The following is a 23,571-nucleotide window of genomic DNA, read 5'->3' as shown; positions in this document are numbered from 1 at the left end:
CTGTGATGCAACTTCATGTTTCTCTGTCATTTAACTATTGACAGTTCCTCTCTCACCTGAAATGTTTGCTGCCTTGTCTTCTTGGGTATTGATTGCCATCTGTTGGAAAATGTGTGCAATGCTATAAGTAAGACTATATTAGTAACACACACACACACACAGATTCATATGAGAGGTCATTTTGAACTTACCTTGACCATAATTACTTGCTTAGCCCCAAACTCCTACCTTAGTCCGTAACACCAAACCCCAGCCATAACATAAACCTAATCTTAATCTAAATCTAAATCCAACCAAAGGCAGAAACTCCAACAATTCCAATTCAGAAACATGATAAGGAAATTATGAATAAGCAATGGCTGGAGCTATACTGACATAAACAACTAAATTCACAACCAAGATGAGCCGGATCTGATGAAAGTGGCACATCACATCTGTTAAAACATCTATAAAATCCTAACATATTATTCCATTATTATTGTGAATATTGTTATCCTGCAACCAAAACCCAGTTTATTACATGTATTACTACTTCATGAGTGTCATTGGTATTTCACTATACTTCACTGACTAGTCTGAGGTATAATTCATTCACAGTTATTAGACATGGAGCTAACAAGACAACAGCACAGTTGGTCTTTTATAGAATTATATGATGCTACTGATCCTATATTGAATAGCCTCAGGTCCTGAGGTGGGGCTCTTCCGGTTGTTCCCAAACCCCAACACAGGACTAAAGGTGACTGGGTTTTTGCAGACAGGGGCTCTGATCAGTGAGAGGATCTGAGGCTGCAGAATCACTGGTATATTTTAACTCACCTCTTAAAACACATCACTATGAAAAATGATCAATTTCACTGATTTGTTTCACCTTTAACATGTTTTAATTACATTCTTTGGGGATTTGATTCTGTTTCAGCACATTGTTACGCTGTAATAAGCCAAGGTGAACGTTAATGTATGATACAACTCCAGCCATACAGTCTTTATTATATTCAGGTGATTAACTAATATTATAAATCAATGGGGTCAGAATCAGAGAGACGTATTGTAAACGTATCCAACTCTCAAGGACGGTAGCCATTCAAGTCCCCCTTTACTTTTCTCTTGTAAAGAAAATGGAAGGACCTGTACTCTGAGATTGGACATTCTTTGGGACATTCAAATACACCATGAACTACCAGGGCCAGTGTGTCTCCAACGGCCCTCTACTAAACACACAAACTAAGTTTATACTGCTGTTATTTTGTATCGTTCAGGCCTAACTTCACCACACGTGTCCTGCACATCATATGTGAGGACGGTACACTAATCTGAAAACACTAGAATATAACGTCGCTCCTCATTGGTGAAAGCAAACTGTCCATCAGAAGGAGCACCCAGTCACACGTGGCTTTACATGACGGGGTGGGTATGTTCGGTGTGTACAGTGTGCTGCACAAGTGTTGATAAATTCACGGCTGGATGTTGGAACGGAGACTTCAGCACAAAGCTGCCCGGTGACTGTGCGGCCGCCCACAGGTAAGATCTGCCGAACCTCCGCCGCACGTCTGGGACGACTGCGAGCAGTCATCACGCGCACAAACACCCAGGAAGCTCCTAACAGAGGCCACTCAGCGGAGGGAGATTGGAGGCAGCTGCAGTCGCCGCTTATCGGGGCTTCCTGAGGTTTTCACTGACCTTTGTCAGTCGGACCGAGCGCGGACACGAAGTTCAGTCAGGGATGGTGTCCGCGAGCACAGGCCAGTGTGGGTCTGAGCACTTTGCAGACCGGGGGAGGGGAGGGATATAGCTGCGAGGAGAACCTTCTTCCACCTCGAGGAAAACGAAAGTGATTTCTGTGACTTTCCGTGACTGAACAAGTGTGCGTCTCTGCCAGCAGCACCGCGGCGCTGTGTTATCCCTGCGGGCCGAGGTCCCTCAGTGTGCCACCTTCTCTGACAGAAACATTCATCATCTCGAGAAGTGCTGCGTTTCTGCACCGCCGTCAAGCCTCGCTCAGCAGCACGCACCATTTCCGGTCCACGCTGTGAAGTTAAAAGCGTTCACTTGAGCCGGAGCTGGGTGGTGACTGTTCCATGCAACTAACTCTTCTCCCAGTCTTTCATATTGTGGAAAGCCTAACGTGGCCTTCATTTTAATATAGTGTTACTTGGTTGGCACACGATCTGTACCTAATATTTTATTCCAGGAGATTACATTCGTATATTTTAATTGACTCTTGTATCTCTTGTGTTTCTTTTATATGTGCTTTGTTAAAGCCCTGTGAATTGTTTTGATGTTGAAAGGTGCTATAAAATTTAACTTTACTTAAAAATTACTACACTAGGTTCACTTAGAAATAGCCTATGTTTATTTGTCCCGTATGTAATCATACAATCTATGTGTGTAACACAAAAACATGTTGCACGCTACTTTTAAAGTGACGGCTGCTGAGATAATGTACAGCTTTCAGTCCGGATTATAACCAATAACCATCGCAGCCAAACTACACTGGATCATAGCTGAACCCTCAACTCGGAGAGATATCAACTTTCTTACGCTGCATCCAGTGTCTGTCAGGAAAAAAACGCTTTTATTTTGGTGACGAACCGCCGCGCTTCCGGCGTCTGCTGCCGTGCCCGGTCGGACTTGACGCGGCTGTGTCTCCGGTGCTGAACTGTTATGATGTGTCAATAAGTTAAAAGGTGGACGGCACCGATGATGAGAGGCCTCCTCCGGCACCTGAGCGGGATTCCTGAGGTACGTTCAGACACCGAGGCGACGCTCATCACTGAGAACCTGTGCTTCGATTGAAAACAAAACCCCCCTCCAGCTCTCACTCAGTCACTCGGAGAAATATTATTATCGCTGCTGTGGACATGATGTCCGCCTGCTGCCTTCGCCTCGCATTCTCCCGTCTCTCCCCGACATTTCACGGAGAACTGTGTTTGACAGCAGCCGGTCCTCGGTGTCGCCGCTCCGCTCCCACAGCTCCTCTCTCCTGTTTGAAAACACCGTGTAAAATAAATGTTTCTCAGTGAAGCGGTGTGACCCCCTCCTCCTCCTCCTCCTCCTCCTGCTGCTGCTGCTGCTGCTGCTCCTGCTCTCCGCATCAAATAGTCTTTAAAACCTGCGATGTTTGTCCGGCAGCTGCTGCTCCGGCTCCTGCCTCCGCTGTGCTGTCGGCAGCTGTTCCCCGAGCTCTCAGTGTGTTCGACCATCGCAGGTTAAAACCGTGACACGTCCAGTTAGCAGGCTGCGGAGCTAGCAAGCTAACTAGCTACTTTTATTCCTAGTAACGCTGCGAGGAAATGGAGCGACTGCTCGGCAAAACACTGCTCACGGATGCGTGTGCCTGGACAGAAAATCCCCAGTTTAATTAATCAGTGTGGATGTTTTGTCCTCGGAGTGGGAGACATTGTCGGCGGAGAGTTTGACAGGAGTGAAATATCCCCCCACCACTGTACTGTACTTAGGGTTTCTCCTCCAAACCGAAGCAAGATGGACTCTCATTCGGCTTGTCTGTCTTGTCAGGGATCGCATCGGCGTTGTGCACGGAGATGAAAATGTCTGCTTAGGGGTAAGAACACGTTCGGGGGACAGACGGGGGTTTTGTTGTGTGTTGTTGACAAATGTTTTGCTGTTAATGTGCGTGAGGAACTCGCTACAGCGGCTCAAGACTTTCCTCCCGACACACACACACACACACACACGGTCCGGTCGGGCATCAGCAGTTTTACCTGACAACACCACTCCGCCTCTGCGTATCAGACCCGCACAGTCCTGTGCCCGCTCAGTCCAGCCACTGCGATGTTGTTGGAAATGCATGCAGTGGTCGCAGGTCTCTGGCCTGCATGTTGTGGCCACAAGGGCGGATCGACTGCGCGATTTGAATGATCAGCGATCACATCCGACAAAATGTCCCACCGTGCTGTGCAGCCGGTGAGCTCCTGTGCCTTGTCACTCACTAACGCTCTGCTAAAGTTGCTCAGCACACATTTGTGCCTGCGGCCGGACTCAAGCTGTGGTAGAATAGCGGCAGATATGTGATGGTTGTAACGCATGACTGAGAGCCGTGTCTTGTGTTTTATAGGTCATCGTCATTGCATGACAAAGGCAGTGGCAGATCCATCTTCATCACTCATACAGCATTTCCATAGTTTCATCTCCAGTAAGTATCCCTGGTTTACACATGACTTCCATACATACACTGGCATCTGGATGACGTCCAGAGGAACAAACAGTCATTCAGCCGCTCATTCATTGACTGGGACATTTCATGTTTGATAGAAACCCAGAACAAATACAAACATGTTGAGAGACAGAAAAACCACAAAGCTAAATAAACACATGTCTATGTTCATTTTTATTACTGTTCAGCTGTTCTCAGGTCTGTATGAATGTAGAACATGACAGTGTACTGCAGATAAAACTGAGATAACGTGGCTGTGATAAATGCTTCATACATTCCTCTTGTGGTTTTGTTAGTGAGACACAAACAAAGAAAACATCAAGTGCCATTTGACATGTTAACAGTGTTATGCTAAATGATATATATCACACAATATAATGAGTGCAACAGTGGAACAAGCTTCATTCAGTTACAAGGCAATTAATAGTATAAGGGGCAAAGACACACTTCCCAATACATAAAATCAATGAACGTTGGTGCCTCCATAATATTCATGAGGTCTTCAGTTCCCTTTCTTTATTCAACAATTTTCTCTGAAATATGCCTTTATTGCAGGATTGGGGAATATTTGACCTATAAATCACTCTTCATGATTAGTGAATTGATTGCTTGCTGCAGTTCCTCAGGTTTGCTGCTAGCTGACCTCTGCTGTTGTGACTTTGTTGCTGTTATCTGTTTGCAATGAAAACTTGCCAGAGGCAGCTCTAAGAAAGCACAGAGTCCGTCAATGATCGTGTGCAGCTCCTGTAGTGACCAGTAACACATAATAGGTTCATGCTCATTGGTCAACAGCAATTACATCATTGTGTGCTGGAAGCCTCCCCCTCTCTTTGGGTCATTTGATGTTTGTTTTTTTTAAATGGTTCTTGTTTAAAATGGAGGTTCTGTAATTTGCTTTAAATTAAAAAAACAAAACAATGGAACAAATTATTTTTCTCACAACAGAACTAGGTAAAAACTAATTTGTGGGCTGTGTCACTCCCTACTTGCTATTGCACTACGCTATGTGTCAGGCCCAAGTTGTCAGTGAAAAATGTACGATCAAAATAGTAACCCTTCAAGTTCCCACAAGCCAATAAAGAAAGAAACAAATACAAACAATTGCAATGTCCAGTGGGTGACACACAAAAGTGAAAAATCCCAATGGTGTGATATGAAAATTACAGTGATGATTTACTTTATCCAAAACTCAATTGCACTTTTTACTGCTCTTTAATGATAATCCACCTACTTAAAATACAATATATGATTGTGAAAGTGATTATAGACACTATCATTACCCTGAATAGTTGGAACATGTGTATATCAGGTGATTATATCATAACTGATCAATTTTATGAATGAATCAATGTAAACTGACATCCTATGTGAAAAATCTGCAGTTTTAAATTGCTCTAGCTTCATGAGTCTGACTGCTGAATGTCTTTCATACAGACCTACATGCAATCTAGGGCTGAAACTAACCATTCATTTTTATTAATACAAATATAACATAGCCTAATGGTTATTTTCCTCATCAATTAATCAATTGATCCATAAAATGTCAGAAAGTAGAGAAATATGCCTGTTATGTCTGTTCTAATTTATTTCAATTTATATTATAATGTTACTATTTATTCATTCAACAGCCCAAAACTCAGATATCTGGTCTACTATGAAAAATGACATGGAAAGGAAAAGCATTAAATCACATTTAAGAAACTGGATCAAGCCAATGTTTGGTATTTTTACTTGAAAAATTACTTAAGCTATTGATAGACATCAAAATTGTTGACAGTTAATTTTATGTTGATCAGCATTTTAATTAATTGACTATTAATTGCTGCTCTTTTTCAGTCTTTTATGTACAGTAAACAGATCGAGTGACAAATATTTTAAAATGTGCAATCTAGTATGGTTTTATAAATGAGAATAAATAATAACATAATCTACAGTATATTTGTTTTAATTGTGGGAGCACTAACTTGCAGAAAAGCAAGACTGAGTTCCCTTCATCGTGTGCATATTACAATTTTTTTTTATTGGACATTATTATCAGAGCTTTGTAAAAGTTCTGAAACAGCACAAAAAAACTGCTGCTCATTTTTATTAATTACATTGATTTATCAAAAAAGATATCACACCTCATCACCGTCACAGCACAGAGATTAGATTTAGATTAGATTTCCTCAGTGGTTTGTGATATTAGAGGGTGGGATTTCTTATGTGTATTGTTGTTGTTTTGGCTGCTTCACAATGAGAAAGCAGTGTGTAGTAAAACAAGGCATCGTCCTCTGTGAAAAGATTGGGATTTCTTTTCAGACCTTACAGTTCTTATTGGTATTGCACAGTATCTAATTCAGTCTCTGCATCACCATCAAGTACACCAGCTATGATCGACCATCCTTTGCAGCTCTTTTTTCTAAGGTCCCACAACAGGAGGTCTCTGTAAAGCGAGTTGAGGCAGATCATTAGCATATTAAATAAAGGCAAATGAAATGATGGCCAGTGGGGGATAATAATTTAGCTTTTTCTCTTGCTCCCTTGCTGAATATTAAACTAAAGCAAATCAACACAGAAGCTGTAATTCAGAGGTTTAAAGAGATCTTCAACTTTCAGTCAAGCCCATTTTTTAAAATCCTTAGTTTGTTTCAGTGACACAGGGATCAGTTCCCCGTTTTGGTTTTCATAATCCCCTTTAGTCCGGCTGAAGCCAGTAAACTGACTTAAACAAATTCAACCCATATTGCAAAATATTTTAGATGATTGTGGCAGGACTTATAAGTACATTCAGTATTCTCATTTAGAATTTGTTACAGATCTGTGTCTCAGACTGTTAATATTCATGTTTTTGAAAAGAAGGCCTTTAAGAGAGTTGAGTGGATTTAGAATGGGTTTCTGTAATTTATTGCTTTCACATCATAGTAGCTTTTTTTGTTCATTTTGTTTTCACATTTTGAAATGTTTTCTATATTTTAGAGGGTTCATATAGTAAAAGGGTTGCTTGGTTTTATGTTAATGTCACATTAAATGTTAAACTTTATTTCCTTTTAAATTGATGTAATATACTTTATATTGTTGTTGGTATAACAGTGACACTTAATGAAATGTGCATATATATGTAGGTAATTACTTGATTAGCTCCTGCACATTTCCATTATTTTGCCAGCAAGTGTCTCATCTTTTCTTCTTCTTCTCCAGATGCTCAATAGGGTGCATGTTTTGCAGAGACACGATCTCATGGTGGCACATCCATTGTTCTTTTTAGGTGCGGTAGTACCATGAAGGGTGGAGGAAGGGGTAAGGAGCCACCTGTTATCGGAGAGGTCACTGGCAAGCGCCCCAAACGCAAATGCCTTCAGTGGCACCCACTTCTCTCCAAAAAGGCTCTGGATTTCTCAGAGGAGGAGGAGGAAGAAGATGAAGAGGAGCTGGAGAAGGTGGGTACAATCAATGGCTTGACAGGTCCATGAACTGAATAACATCCGTCAGTTTGTCCCAAACAACTGTACAGCAGTGCGTCTAAAGATTTATGGATTTGTTATCAGCAGCCAGTGTTGTGTGGCCAGGACCAGGGGTCACAAATGGAGTGTGGAAGCACAACAGAGGATGTGGAGGAGGACTCAAATGAACAACGAGCACGGCGGCCAATGAACGCATTCCTTCTCTTCTGTAAACGCCACCGGTCTCTGGTGCGACAACAACACCCTCGCCTGGACAACCGCGGGGCCACCAAGATCCTGGCTGATTGGTGGGCTGTGCTGGAGCCCAAAGAGAAGCAGAAATACACTGACATGGCCAAGGAGGTGAAGCTGCTCTCCGACTCTTACTCCTTTTCTAACATTAATTGTAACTTTATCTCCTAGTATCTCCAAAGTAACAAGAGTCTGTTTTTTGTGAACATTATTTTTTTAAGAGCCAGTGCATCGTAGTAAAAGTAATTCAAAACTACTACTAACTGAAGTAACTGCCATGTAACAGGACTTTTCTCACTAGTGTCATTTAAGATAAATATAAATAAATGTGTGCAAATTCAGTCTTACATCATAGCAGAAATACTACACGAGAAGAAACAGGTCAGCTGAGCAGTGCAATATTTAAATTAAAATAAAAACTAAGGTAGAAAGAGCTGAATATAAAAAAAGTCGAATACAATACTTAAAAAACTATAAACAACCAGGGGTGCAGTGTAACATTCGAGGATGCAAATGACAACTCAAATTGTATGGACTGGGCCAGCTGACCAATAACAGTAGACTGAGCTGTCATAGAGACAGTGAATAGAGGCGCTGCAGCAGTGAACGGACTGAGATAAATAATGTGTAATTTGAACATGACATAATATTGCACATTTTCCACAAGTGAGTTGAAAGAAAAAAAAAAGTGCAAACAGGCAGGTAAACAGATATTCTGAGGGTTGTTGGACATTAGTTGACTGTGGGATTGGGCATTAATTGACTTTTGACCCTAACCCTTTTTTTTTTTTTTTTTGCTAAACTATGTTTTTTAGTCATCAGTATTGAAAAGGGAAAACAGAGAAATGCACATATTGTTTTTAAACTAAATCCATTCTGGATGTTCTTTCAGTACAAGGAGGCCTTCATGAAAGCAAACCCGGGCTACAAGTGGTGTCCCACCACCAGCAAGCCAGTTAAGAGTCCCTCCTGTCCACCAGTCAGCAATCCTCGCAAAAAGGTTTGGTCCTTCTCTTCCAACTCATCCAAGGACTCCACCACTGCCAAAAAAGTGCCCAAAACTGACAGCATGCCACAGTTAAACTTTGCCATGGCAGGTGTGTATAGTTACAGTTTGTAAGTTCAATGTAACGTTAGAAAATGTAGGATTGTTTTTGTAACTAACTCATTTCACCATCAGATCCTACTAAGATGGGAGGCCTTAGTATGCTGCTATTAGCTGGGGAACATGCCCTCACGAACAGGGAGGTATGTCACTGTAGCAAACCACCCGTGGGTTGCATCCATCTAATGTACCAATATGTGTTAATTTTATCTTTAGCACAGAAAACATTTATGTCTTTAAAATGTACTTAATCCCAGTATTCTTGACCTCCTTAGATCCCTCCCAGCACCAAACCTAGTTTACCCCACACAGCCAGTGAAGAGAACTGCTTTGCAGGGGAACAGGAAGAGGTGTGTTCTGAGGCTATATTTCTCTTCCTCCTATACTCTGAATACGCTACACCTATGATTGCACCACATTCTTGATGTTGTCTTGCTAAAGTGGGTCACTAATGGGGTCTGACTAAACTCTGTGTGCCAAGTAAAAAATATCTTGAGGAACATTTGTATGTATATCAACAATAAGAAACAACATAATGTTTTCAATAAGTATATTTACTTAAGCATGACTGGTACATGTTTCCATATCATGTTTATAGATCACCTCCACCATATGTCTGAAGCAAAAATCATTTTAGCTCCACTTTCATTTGCGTTGTTCACTGTTAGTTTGCAAATTCAGACACATTTGTACACACATTTTATAATCTAATTATCTAATTATGATTATTACCATATTATAAGAATATATTATATTATATTATTAAGAGAGATCCACATATGTGGGGTGCTCTTCCAGGAGAGAATTGCGTGTAGAAGAGCACATCAACAAAATAATATTTACAACATGAACAAGAAAAGCCTGTGTCTAACATAAATGGAGAGTTGTATCAATGTTAAAGTATGTATATAAAAAAAAAAGAAGGAGTAATGATAGAGGTATTGCCAATAATAGTAGTATATGTGTGTGTATATGTCATCGAGGTGGAAATCATTATCCCCTGCCACCACAAACATAATCCATGATCCGCCATCACATCACATCATTGATGATTTGAACTGTGACTGGCTGAACCCACAAAGCACAGAAGTGTTATTCAAAGTCCACAGATTTGTTTCTTCTTGCCTTGTTTCAATTCACAGATGTTGTCTGGAACAGTACCGAAAAGAGGGCTTGATGTTACTGAAAGCAGGGTTAAGACTGCCTTTTCCCCACCAGCAGAGGTACGACCTTCAGTTCATGACAGATGTCTCATTTAACATAAATGACCTCACTACATATCTGCAGTTGACTGTGCTTGGGCAACATTTCTAGTTAATTTTGGTCATGACAATATTGTTTATATGCTTAGAGAACTTAGAGATGCAGATGTGGGAGATGCAGATAAGGGGGTCGTGCTGCACAGCATGTTGGCTAAGCTCAGCTAAGTGCCCAGTGCCGACAACAAGCATTTTCATGTACGGTCATGGTACTTCATGCTAACAATACAAGCTATCACATTAAAGCCAAAATTTCCCAGAGGTGAAGTCCCAGTGGTATATTTCTGCAGCCAAAACTCACTGAACCTGCAGTCATGAACAAAAACTGCCATGAACATAAATCATGTCTTACCTTTCCTCTCTCCTTGACATAAACTGCGATGTAATCAGTAGATTGCTGTTACTAGATAATGTCTCTGTCACCTCTGAATGATCCCTGGATTATTTTTCTGCCTTTTAAGTTTTGAAATGTTTCTCTTTCTGTGACTCGTCTTATCTGCTTTGATCCTCAGGTCCTATCATGTCATGTAAACACTTGACAACCTATGCACAGTGTAAACACGTTGAGTGACGGTCATAATGGGCCTAATTCACAAATAACTAAGATCTTTCTTAAATCTGTTCTCAAGAGATTTTCTAAGAAAACTCTACGTCGGATTCATGACACGTTCTTAAACTGCAGCATTGTTCACATCTGTGTAACTATAATGATGCCATGTCTTCGTCGAAGTCACTGCCAAGTTCAAAGCTGCAAAGTGTGCATGCAAAGCTCTGCATGCACAGACCTGGGTGCGGTTGCATCTCTTTTGTCCCAGCACAGAAATAAACCAATTATGCCACCAAAATCGTTGTGGCTGTCAAATGAGCTCACTCATAGCTCAATTGGTAAACACTGAGTAATAAACAGTTCCAGTTGGCAGCCTCACAACACCTGTTATCTAGGGTCAATGATATTAGATTCACTGAAGCCAGAGAAACTAAAGAGGGAAACTAAGATTAATGTGTTACATGGCACAGGCCCTACCTGTAATCTTTTCTACAGTAAAAATGAGGATAACATTTATTTCAGAAAGTCAATATATTACTGTATGTTCACAGTCATCTCTGTCTGCGGCACCTGAAGGAAAACCATGCAAACAGTCAGCTCTCTTCCAGCTTGCTGAGGTAAGACATTTGACAGTTGCACACAGACACAGTGCATGTTAAAGCTACAATTGTGTTTTGGGACTCCAACCTTTCCACTATTCACTGTTCAAAAAAACTTCTAACTCAAACATTTTTCTAGCAGTGTTTCCTGCGGGAAAGAAGGATGGCTGTTACTATGGACTTAAGCCCGTATAATTTAGAAGAACTTTTACATATGACACTTAAACATTGTTTAAATGTTATTCAGTGCAATTTATATATATGTGTAATTAGTTTTACAGCAAACTATATATGTTACATGTAGAGATAGAGAGTTAGTATCAAAGAGTACAGTCAATTCGACCAATTGACTCTGAATGTGTGTTTGTGTTTTGGTAGATGTGCTTAGCGTCGGAAGCTGGAAAGATGGACACAGTTGTGTCTCAGCCAGAGGACAGCTCCTCTGCAGCCTCTATCCAGCAAACTAGAGTCAAACCAGAGATCAAGGAAGAGAAAGCAGACACGAATGACTGTCCTCCCTCCTCTCACACATCAGCCCTCTTACCTTCATCTTCTGTCATGTCTACCTCCACTGATGCCATTCCCCAACAACCCAGCAGCCAAAATTCATGTGTCAAAAAGAAGAGCAAGAAAAAAGAGGCAACCAACTCACATGATAACAATGAGATTCCCTGCACAGCAAAGAAGATCTTCAAAAAGTCGAACCCTGCAGAATCAGACGCGGATAGTGTTTTCAGTACGATTGAAGCCGTGGCCAAAGGGGTGTGGAAGGACGCAGAGGAGAAGCCCAAGAAGAAGATCCAGAGCGGTCCTGGCGGTGGTAACTCTGGTTTTCCCAAAAAAAAGAGCAAGCCCAAAGCCAAGACCTCTACGACAGAAAAGGAGGAGGAGATGGATACAGACAGTGCACAGTGTGCACAGTACAGTTCCTCTGAAATGGAGATACAGGAAGAGATGAATCACATTAGCCCCAAGACAGAAACAGAGGAAGCAAATATTGCAAACACAGACCTTCAGGACAGCATGACAGAACTCCATCACTCCCCCTGCAATTCTTCACCTGCTAAGCTCAAAGAGGAGGACAAGGGGATGGAGAGGCAGAGTGAAGTGACCTTTGAGTCCAACATGGAGAACCGCGGCTCAAGGAAGTCGGAACGGAGCTGTAAAGGAGCCTTGTATAAAACTCTGGTTTCTGAGGGAATGCTTACTTCACTAAGAGCCAACATTGACCGAGGTACCCATTTTTAATAATAACTATAATAAAAATGAATTCATAAATGAAGGAGGCATAATCCAGTTTGTGTATGACATCTGGGTATTTTTTTCCTGTTTGTTTGACTTGTTTTATGTGTTTGTGTTTATGTAGGTAAAAGAGGAGCTTTCCGTGCTTCTGATCATGATGTAAACTGGTGCGATGACAGCTGGGCTGTTCCCCAGGTGGTACCTAATAATTCCAAGAAGCTGAAAAAGTCCAAGCCCAAAGATGAATCTTCACAGGGGTGAGTCTCCTCATAGAACTACAGTACTTTGAAAGATTCTGTGTAGCGCTTTGCAGAGTAATGACACAATGATATATAATGAGAGTGTATATGATAATATTTGTATTGCTGCCACGGCAGAAGAAGAGTAATGGATCAGAATCATGTTATAACTTAAAACTTATCATGTTGATTACTTTTTATTGAAACATACAACTTTTCACGTTAAGACAGAAAACCAAACATTCATTGCCTCAATGTTTTATGTTTTAGAAATAAGCAGTCAGAGATTTATTAATTGTTATCAGGATCTGTATCTACATTATCAGCCTTCTCTCATATAGCGGATGGTGGATGACTGAGAGGGGATGGCAGAATTGTTATCAGGAGGATGATTGCTGGCTGAAAATATACGTTATAACTTGAAAAGTTTGTGATTCCGATCTGTTCTTTCCTTAGTCCAGCATTGTATGATATGATACACGTCTATGGATATTACATTTGATTAAATATATTATGCAATATCTGAAATATCTACAGTGTATACTGCACAACAATTTTACTTTATCAGAACACCCAGGTTAAAAAGTAATCTTTCTACATCTTTGTATGCATTCAGTTATACTCACACCCTGATAAGCATCCGTTTTTTTGTGTAGTTACTTAAAGTTGCATCACTGACATTTTACTCATAGATCTGTCTCCTTTTATTGAGTTTAATCAGCTCAGGTTTTGGTATAAAAAAAAATATTTAACCTGATGGCAGCAAAATAACAAATTACTGGTCCCATCACTGTTGTCTTGAGTGGGACCTCAGACTTCCGCTTTAAACTTTACTGATCTCTGTCGGTAAATGTAAATCCTAAGTTTGCATTCACTTCTGTTTTGTTATTCAGGTTTGATTAGTCTATTTATTATATGCTTAACGATTAACTCTGATCTTCACTTGTCAGCCTAGGGAAGCTGGAGGAGGAGTTTGAAAAGAAATTTAACAGCCTACCACAGTATAGCCCCCTGACATTTGATAAGAAGGGCACTACTGTCATAAAGAAGAAGAAGAGCGACAGCTCCACTGTCCAAGAGGAAGCCTTGAAAGTCGGAAAAGGTAAGAACAGAGTCAAAGATTTCTCCTGTAAGTAAACACAATGGCTGTTCTTTAATATCTCATTTCATCCATGGCCCACTCTGCACCTCTTTATAGAATCATATTTTCCACACCTTAGGTGAACAGGACCAACTCTTTCTGTCAAGACAACATTTGGACTTCATAACACAGCATTTCCATGCTCTTTTTTTCTTTGTTTTTGCTACATCAGGGCCATCTCCATCTCAGAAAAAGACTTCATTCCACAAGATTGTTAGGAAGCACAAACAAAAAAAGGAGAAACCAGTGGACAAAGGTGAACTAGAATGTCGATGTTTGTGCATTATATAGCAGGGATGACATTTTCACAGATTCATGTGTCAGTTACCCATTACTAATGTGACCAAGACCAACACAATGTTACAGTTAAAATATCTAGTTAATTGTTTAAAAGTGTTTTAAGAGTCTAGATTAAGAGCAATTTGAAATAGAGTCTTACGGACATTATTTTGTGGAACATGGCTGAGCTACCTAAAATGCACTGAGAGTTAAACAACATCTATCTGTATTTATTTATTAGACCTACATTGTTCAATTTGTACTGTTTATACTATAAAGAAAATGTATATATATTTAGCTGCTGATGCCTATATGCTATCTATAACCTTTATTTGTGATTGAAGACCTTAGTAACTCAAGTCCCTGTTAAGAAGGTTCTAAAATTGTGCCATTGATTTTCATGATTGCATATGTGCAATGTTCAAATGAAATGTATTTGTATGACCTTTTTTCCACTGCAGTGCTACAGAGTGATTCCACCATGCCGGATTCAGCTTCAAAAGCCAAATCATGTGCCCCCGTTGCCACAATGTGCCCAGATTTGCAGGGCACCACTAGTATGGAGATGCTAGTTGGTAGCCAGAAGAGGAAAGCAAGGAAGACCAAGATCACACACTTGGTCCGCACAGCTGATGGCAGTGTGTCTCCAGTTGAGGGTGAGTGATAAACGTTTCATTGATTTATCTATAGACCAGTCAGCGTGGAATTAGATCTTTCTTTTACATTGCATTCTTTAACACCACCTAGAGACTTGGGTAAGAATTAATGGCACTGCTTTACGTCAACTATGTCCCTACCTCTCCAACAGAACTTTCTCAGTCACCCTAGGTAACTCTACTTCCTTATCAGCTCAGCTGAGATGTGGTGTCCCTCAAGGCTCTGTCCTTGGTCCCCTTTTATGCACTATGCTGCATCTTGGCCAGGTCATTCAAAGTCATGATGTATTTTATCATTTTTATGCAGATGACTCTCATTTACATATGCCATTATAACCTACAGATCTGACTCTGAGCAGTCTAACAATCTGTAAACCTGCCTATCTGATATTAAATCCTGGACGTTCCAAGTTTTCCTTAAATGGAATGATTACAAGTCTGAGGTCATCCTGTGTGGTCTCACTATTCCATCTTTCACAAATAATACCAAGCAGACTGTATATCTTCCTCGCCTTGATTTTTGCAATGAACTTCACTCTGGTATCAGCCAGAGCTCCCTCCACTGTCTCCAGCTGATACAAAATGTCGCTGCCCAGCTTATCACTGGGACAAAAAGGCAGGGCCACATCACCTTCCTGTTTACTACTGTGAAGTACTTGTACTTTTCTTAGGATGGTTGACACTAGTGTGTCCCCTAAAAAATAATATGATTCAATGATATATCAGTCCCATTTTATGAGTCACAGCACTATTTTTTAAGCTGCATCATGGTATACAGAGCAAGGACGGGGCAGCAGTGTTACAAGCTGTAACACACAAGTGTCCTGTTTTAAAATGACAAACCGCAAAACTAGTGATGGGCAGTGCGACTCACTGCTGTTGCGAGGCTGACATCGCTGTCCGCAGCCAGGCAGGACACACACTCCCCGATGTTAAGACTTCATTACTGAGCTCTGACCAGGAAACTAACTCTTACTTTTCTCTGACTGTGTTTAAACAAGTTTTTAGAGTAAGAGAGTTATGTATGGGAGTACAGTGTGGGGCAGCTGCTCTGCAGCTCAGCTGAACTAATACTGCGTGTGCTGGAAGGTGAATGATATATTTTCATATTTGTATATCAGGTATAATGAAGTAAAGACTTTAGTAATACAAAAGAAAGTAATAGATGACAAAAAGCAGGAACCAATGATCCAAAGGCACTTGACCAAAAATCCACTGTAAATAAAAAAAAAAAAAACAAGTCAGTTGTATCGGTTACAAGTGCTGATTGAGTACTCTGACTTGGGGAAAGCCCCATTTTCTCCATTTAAAAACATTATTTTTTTTCCCTCTTTTTTTGCTACAGAGGACAAAACTAGGGACCTGAACCAGGAACAGGATATGAAGCCATTACACCAACAGAATTTATGCAATGACAAAGGGTGCTACAGTAATCCCAGAGAAGAGGAGACGGAGAGGAGCACCGTACCACAAGAGCTACCTGCTTTCTTCAGCTTGGCAGCCCTCGCTGAGGTAGCAGCCATGGAAAACGTTCACAGGTGGAGACACAGCACAAGTTAGACACAATAATGATGTATAAATTGTAACATATGCTACAGTCAATGTGATTTCCATGAAATGTCCTTTACGTGCCTGACAATTGACTTATTATGAATGACTTATAGTTTGCAAAGGTTTTCAAACTTTTACTGCATATCTAGTCTCCAAGGAACAGACCAGTGTATTTTATGTAGACAGTTTATGTGAAGAAGAAACATACAAATCTTTTCACCCTTATAAGTCCCTGTCTGTATTCCAAAAAGCTCAGTTTATACTGGTCAGTTTAAAAAAAAAAAAAATAGGATAAGATGGTGAATGTCCCTTGTACGTTTGATCGCAAGAAACTGTCTTCTAGGGCAGGCCCACCACAGGTTGATCAGACCTGGGTGCATGTCTCTAGCATCTTGGGGCCCAGTTAGGCTCTTTATTCCTGATTCGGAGCCCATCACAGACTGGTGAACAGGGTTGTTCTGCAGTCTGTGATGTTTCCATTATGATCTGGCGCAGGGCTTGTCCATGGATCTCCAGATTTTTGAGCAACCTGATGGTGGATGTTGCAATAAAACCCCTGCAGCCAACCTCCACAGGGCAAACTATTGCCTTCCAGCCACGTTGCTCTGCCTCAAATGCCATGTCTGCATGACGCAGCCTTCTCCTCTCATTCACTTTATCAACAGCATCCTCCCAGGATGCTATTAATTCTATGAAGTAGACAACACGCAGGGTGTTGGACCAGAGTATCAGGTCTGGGCTTTTTTTTTGATTGGTCAACTACATGTCAGAAATCTCACGGCCCTTACTTAAATGCTTCCTGTTTAGCTATAAACACTGCTGTAGCCATGCTAATTATTGGGTCAGTTCTGCCTACTAACTCGAGCCAAACTGGCTGGTAGGCAGACATGTTACAGGTTACATAGCGACACATTAACCAGAAAACATCAGAAATGCAAACAAGGCATTTCACATTTTTCAATATAAACTAGTCATGTGCGTGTCAGTGCAAACAGGAAGCAAAGTGTCTGCTCTGGAGTTGGTTGCTCAGTTGCAGTAAATACTACAGACAAGTAACAACAATGGTGAAAAATGGTAATAAAATGGTGAAAGCAGGCATTTCTTTTCTTGGACTGACCAGGTGGAACTGTTACTGCCAGTAAGTGTTACAGCTTTGCATTTAGTGCTGGTTGTTGAGCTGTGACTAATGAGACCCAATCAAGAAGCAATTGTGGGCGACTGTGTCATAATTTCCAAAAGTCTCTAGCCATTTTCAGACATGACTGCAGGTAGACGCCGTAGACAATTCTCAGGACTTTACCCGCAGTCTGCCTTTCATGCTAGCACAACACAGTGGGAGGTTCTCAGCACAGACACGTTCACAACAGCATCAAATCCACTGCATTATTCAGGCGAGAGGTGGAGCAGCCGGGTGCAGCAGTCAGAGGTGTAGGATAATACATATGCAAATGTCCATGCTGAAGCCCATGTTTTACAGTTGCCTTCATGAACCTTTCTGAACTTTACACTGCTCTTCAGCTCTGAGAGAAAAGACAGCAGACCCAGTAGATTAAAGCAAAGTCAAAGTGTCACTGTATATTCTAGATTTTAAAACACATTGTCCAATGTCCTGTTTCAGAGGCCAGAGAGGCTTGGCTGAGAGTCAGAAGAAAGTTGCCCAGACTCCAGTCCTCATCTCCTGTGCTGATCAGTGAAACTCTGCTGCTGTTATGAGAAGCCACAACCTGGACATTGGCAGTGGAGCTTTATTTCCTCAGTGGTAAGCCTACGCTGAAGGGAGACTTGAACAGGAAGCTTTGGAAGGACTCCTTCCTCCTTATGGTGAATTTGCTTGAGCTTGGGTTCACGGAGGGGAAAGACACCCTCTCCTCCTCCTTGCTCCTCGCTATCTCAGTGTTTCCCTGAAGCCTTCCTTTGGTTTGAGGCAGGATGCCTTTCTTCACCCCCCTTAGATGCTCTGTTAGGGCCTGTGGAAGAACCAAGCTATCTCTTAGTGCATGGGTTCCCCTATAGGGATGGTTGTCATGACTTTATTGTACACTGTTTTGTCAACTAGAGGCCATTTTTAAGGTCAAGTCTTACCATTTAAAAAACAGAAATTTAGGTAAGAAAAGACCCAATAATGCATTGGTTTTTATAGACAAACACAGCTTGCTGTCACCTTTTTACCTCACACACACGCCTACTGAAGAGCTCCCTACACCTCTGGTAGAATACCTCCCTATCTGAATAGCTCTTACCCCTTACATGTCCTCCAGCTTCAACCCAAAACGAATTTAACCAGGGTAAATAATCATGATGGATAGGCATCCTTAACAACTACTTGCTTAGTGTTTCCCTTTGGTGCACTGATGTGGTGTACCCAAACTACAGCTAATTCATGGTTGAGCATTTGATATGTATGTCAAGATGATCCTACTGTAAAACAGTATGTGGTAGCTAGAAATAATCATTTTAGACTGAATGTTTAAGAATACAACTGTGCATACCTTTGCATTTGGAGTAGTGTTCAATGTGTCCCTGTCTAGCTCATGAAACAGTAAGATTGCTTTGAAACTGCTTCTTGTTATGGGGAGATGGTGTGGAAGTGATTCAGATATAGCCTTAACCCTCCCACCTAGACCCTCTTTACCACCACAAAGCCCTCAACCAGCTTCTTGCTCAATACCATCATAGTCCCCAAGTCAGTTAAACATTTTTGAATAGTGAAAATGCAGTTTTTGTCAATACTTGATCTTATTGCAGTTTGCGTAGCAATTAGAATGGTCAGTTCCTTGTGTGCGACTTATTTCATGAGAGGTATTTGTTTGTTTGTTTGTTTTTCAATTACATAAACACTGCACTAATTTGTAGCTGAAGTTTGAGTCTCTCTTGGAAGGGTAATAAAATGCCTTGTCTCCACCAGATGGTGTTCTTACTTTAAGGCCTGTCTCAATAGTGTCTTGAGTGTCCTGGCTAAAGCCAGCCATAAACTCCCATGTAAAAGATCAGGGGTTTGCCAATGTATATGGCTTAAATCTGTGAATGGGTTTTTTTTTCTGTTTGTCTCATAAAATGAGCAATTTGGAAAAAACACATTGCAGAAATAATATTTTCTGTTTATTATTTCTTGTGGAAATCAGACTGAGCTGTGCTATAGTCCCTTTTAGAGCTAATGGAGACAAGGCATTTGATAATAATTTGATAATAACCTCCCAATTTGTTTCCTTTTGGCCTTTTGAGATTTTATTGCCAAGTAATGGTCTACTCAGAGGTCCCATGTAATCCATGTTTTAATTTGTATTTATCTGTGCTCTTTCTGTTTTGGATTTATTGTGTTACGTTGGTCAGGATCATTCCAGTTCCATGCCGCTGTCCTGGCTGTACACTAGTTTGCTTGATAAGCAGTAGTAATACATGCTGCAGGTGTGTTGTCTTCCCAAGGGTCGGTGGAAACCTGGAAGAGCTGCCACAGGCTTGTGGAGGCTACCTGAGAGCTACAGACTCCCCAGCAATACCCCTCACCTCCTTAGCAAGCAGCTCGTAGTTCCTCTGTGTAGACCAATACTTTAGTGCTCACATTTTCGATTCAGTCACATTTATAACGTTTATAGCTTTGTCTTTTCTGTTTGATTGTTTTTATGTGCATTTATGATGCTCTTTTTACTAGGTCCTCTTAATGAACTTGGTTTTTCTTGAGGTCAAGTTTACTGGATTAAGACTGTTCAAGATCAAGCTCATAGACAACTAATGTATCTGTGCTTACCTGCTAAGCAAATGGGCACTAACATAAAATGCAGTGTCTCTTGACAATAAGCTCTTCTTTTCACCTCTGGAGGAGTGTGTTTCACTGCATCACCATTTCTTAGACACTTAATGTCAGGACCAACAAAAAAGAAAGTAATGGGTCTTAGAGAACTTGTGGATCTTGAAAAAAGTGTTTTTCCTAAATCAAGGCATTGCTACATGTTAATAGTGTTTTGCTAATGTCGGCCCTTGTGTGCAAGTTTTGTAGTAGATGCAAAAAAAATTTATTGCTCGAGATTTATCCTTAAAATCGAATAAACTATGTGCAAATGTTTCCCAGTTAAGTTAAAGGAGACCACAGTATGCTTTATGAGAATCAAATATTAAACAGAATAGCTCATATATATATTTTGGCTGGACCGCAACAGCACGGCAGGCTGCTATAAACTTATACGCAAGAGTCTGTGACTGACTGAGTGATTGCATTATACTATTGTATACTGTTAGTGTTCCAACTTTCCCCATTGGGTTTTCTTGCTCTCCTGAAAGGAATTGGTGTGACCAGTTTCTATTGCATCGTAAGAGGTGTACTTATGGGCAGTGTTGCCAACTTAGCGTCTTTATCGTCTGCAAAAAATCTTAGCTACTTTCTGTAAAAGACAGTCTCCAGTATTGGTCAGCAAGCACAAAGTCTGGCTTTTCCTTTGTAGGCTAACCTCTATGACTGCAGTTACATATTAGCGAATTAGCTTCTAACGTTCTCTGATTAATCATTTCACTCTGCCATTCTTGAGTCTTTAACTCTTATGTCTGGTGATTTTGTCGAACGTCGTCCAAGTTATAAAATCCTGATTTTAGCATAGCAGTGTCTGCTGGGTAATATGTTGTTTTAATAGGCCATGCTTCTGTCACTGTTTCATAAATGTTCCATTGTTTGACACAGAAACAGAAAAAGACAACAGCTTTATTGTGAACTAAAAAAATACTGTATATGTGAGCACAGAGGCTAGGAGAGTGGCAAAAAGGGCTGAAACCAGCTGACACTAAACAGAGTGCAAATATGACACCATGACATCATGAATATGAGATAGTATTTTACATCATATGACATTTAGTGACTTTTCAAGCAGGATTTTGCTACTTCCTACTGAAAGTAGTTGTTTACAGCGGTTCCTATGTCCTCAATGCGCGGTCCAGCCATCTACTAGGTTTTGACCTTGTTCAGATATGTGAGAAAGTTACATCAGGATGTTAACATCCAAGCAGTAAACTGTATAGTTATTCCACTGGTGGACATCAGTGTAGGTCTTTGCAAGACAAAATTGTCTTCCCCCAAAATAGAGATATATTTGCTTTTGAGTTTATTGACATTTGCCAAAGAAAGGAACACTTATATTCAAATGGAAATATTGTCAAAAAAGAAAAGAAGGAAACAAAGCTAGCGTACCAGTTGCACTGCATTTTCTAGGTGTGTAAATCTTCAGGTAACAGTGTCAGCACAATTCATCCTATGTATCTAATGGGCTTTCCTTGGTGTTTGAACCCAGAGTCGGAATGATGTGCAACAAAAGAGCACCACTCAATGCCTCTTTTAGTATACAGTATTTGCACCTTATGACCCAAACCAAAATGATCATGATCTTTGAAAAAAATATATATAAATTTTTACCCACTCTCTAGAAATTATGCATTTTAACATTACATATGCGAGAAATCAGTCAATAACAAATCCACACATCTACAAAACAGCCATAATACTGTCATTTCTCCACCCCCTCACTTTTTCTATCTAGAAAATGCTTCTATAAAGTTGAAATTCCTATATTAGTTACCTAAATGATTATAATACTCTTTGTGCTAGTACTGTCTTCTTGAATGTAATCATTTTGTACCTGTATTTTTCTAATTCAGTCTTGATTGTACTGTACGTATGCTATGATGGTATACTGTTCCTTAGGTGCATAGTTACAACCGATCTCATGACAGGATAGGTGCTGTGCTGCAGACTCAGTGGAAATGTGTGAAGATTTTAAGTCCGAAGGACTTACTGTACCATGTGAGCATTAATGAGAGATTCTGAGAGATTCTTGCTGTTTGAGTGGCGGGACAATAGCTTTCCCTGGTTTGCTACTATTTTTTTTCTTTGCAGTAAAAGTGAAAGTCTGTTCAGGACAGTTTATGAAACAGGGATGCTCCTGCAATCGGACAGAACAACTGAATGCTTGAGTTTCAACTTATTTATTACTGTTCCTTTTTATAGGTTTAGTGGAATAAAGGATCAATGGAATATACAACTGAATATGCACCCATTTATACATGAACGTGTATAAGAATATCTGCCCTTTACTGGAATGTAGATCATGGCTTTGTTTTGTTTTTTGTGATGAGATTATGCCAGATGTTCTGATTCTATTTCCTCCACGTAGTTTTTACAACATTTGCTTAATCTAATTTATCTTATTGATAAGCATCATGACAGATATGTTTTTTGATTGTTACAGCTCACTTGTTCAATGCAGCCTTACTGGAACCCCTGCTTAGTGAGGGATCCCTCAACCTCCCACCATCCTTACCCCACCCACAACTCCTATGTCATAACACTGTTTGCTGATGCAACTATTATTCCTTTTACACTTTCTGCTGACGCAATTATAACTTCTTGAACACCTATTAAAATAACGTCTATTCCACCTGTGTGAAAATATTGTGTTGTTTATTGATTGATACTGATTTTCTAAGCACATTGTTGCACTCACTGAACACCATCATCCACCTGCAGTTCAGGATTCCCTCACATGGTTATAATATAGTGAGGTGTTGTTTTGAGCCCTCGTGGTATAACAAAGGTCCAGAAACATTTATACATGCCCCTCCATGGGCTGTTTGATCCACAGATGGAAGAACGGGCTTTCATGAAGAAGAAAGGTTTGCACAGAGTCTCTGATCATGGCAGCACTAAGCACCATATCCATGTAGGTTGAGGTCTACCACACCAGACAGGACCCAGGGTGCAGGTTGTGCAAAGATGCTGCTGTCACATCAGAAGGAAGGTGAAGACCAAGAGGTACCAGGAGCAGAAGCGACTGGCACAGATGTGGAAGGTAAGGTCTAAAGTGGCCCCGGTGGTAAGAAGAGCATTTGGGGCCGAGAGCCTCTAAGTGGGACAGTGGCTACAGCAGATTCTAGATTCAACATCTGAAGTCTCTGTCCAGAAGAATGCATAATACAGAGTGCTTTTTACAAGAACACTACAGTTCCCATCAGTCTCCTCAATAATCCATAATGACAGTGAAATTGTGGTTTTAGAAATGTTTACACATTTATTAAAAAACAAAATGTCTTATTTAAAGATTAATTTAACTGACTCCAAACTGCGGTC

At 40.6% G+C, this 23,571-nt stretch overlaps 1 protein-coding gene across 9 annotated transcripts; it reads left to right on the top strand.

The window, feature by feature from the left end:
• Positions 1 to 1,372: 1,372 nt before the first annotated feature.
• On the top strand, positions 1,373 to 22,882 carry LOC109628706 (BBX high mobility group box domain containing). 9 transcript variants are annotated; one of them, XR_002202671.2, is made up of 17 exons: positions 1,482 to 2,742; positions 4,076 to 4,153; positions 7,422 to 7,593; positions 7,702 to 7,959; positions 8,741 to 8,945; positions 9,029 to 9,096; positions 9,229 to 9,303; positions 10,096 to 10,176; positions 11,311 to 11,376; positions 11,737 to 12,592; positions 12,725 to 12,857; positions 13,790 to 13,941; positions 14,153 to 14,236; positions 14,721 to 14,915; positions 16,261 to 16,453; positions 18,085 to 18,225; positions 22,694 to 22,882. XR_002202671.2 is itself a non-coding variant. In XM_020085994.2 (16 exons), exons 3-16 carry the CDS (start codon positions 7,435 to 7,437, stop codon positions 18,158 to 18,160), a joined length of 2,601 nt encoding a protein of 866 aa, XP_019941553.2. In that variant the 5' UTR covers positions 1,373 to 1,521; positions 4,076 to 4,153; positions 7,422 to 7,434; the 3' UTR covers positions 18,161 to 22,882. The 9 variants fall into 9 exon arrangements, 8 of the variants coding, with proteins under 8 accessions (XP_019941553.2, XP_069366457.1, XP_019941551.2 ...); XM_020085994.2 differs by having other exon boundaries at positions 1,373 to 1,521; positions 18,085 to 22,882; XM_069510356.1 differs by having other exon boundaries at positions 1,374 to 1,521; positions 7,705 to 7,959; positions 18,085 to 22,882.
• The last annotated feature ends 689 nt before the right edge of the window (positions 22,883 to 23,571 follow it).

The sequence above is a fragment of the Paralichthys olivaceus genome, chromosome 15, assembly GCF_024713975.1.
Source record: "Paralichthys olivaceus isolate ysfri-2021 chromosome 15, ASM2471397v2, whole genome shotgun sequence".
NCBI lineage: Eukaryota > Metazoa > Chordata > Actinopteri > Pleuronectiformes > Paralichthyidae > Paralichthys > Paralichthys olivaceus.
The sequence above is the reverse complement of the archived record's forward strand: the minus strand, read 5'-3'. Positions and strand labels throughout refer to the sequence as shown.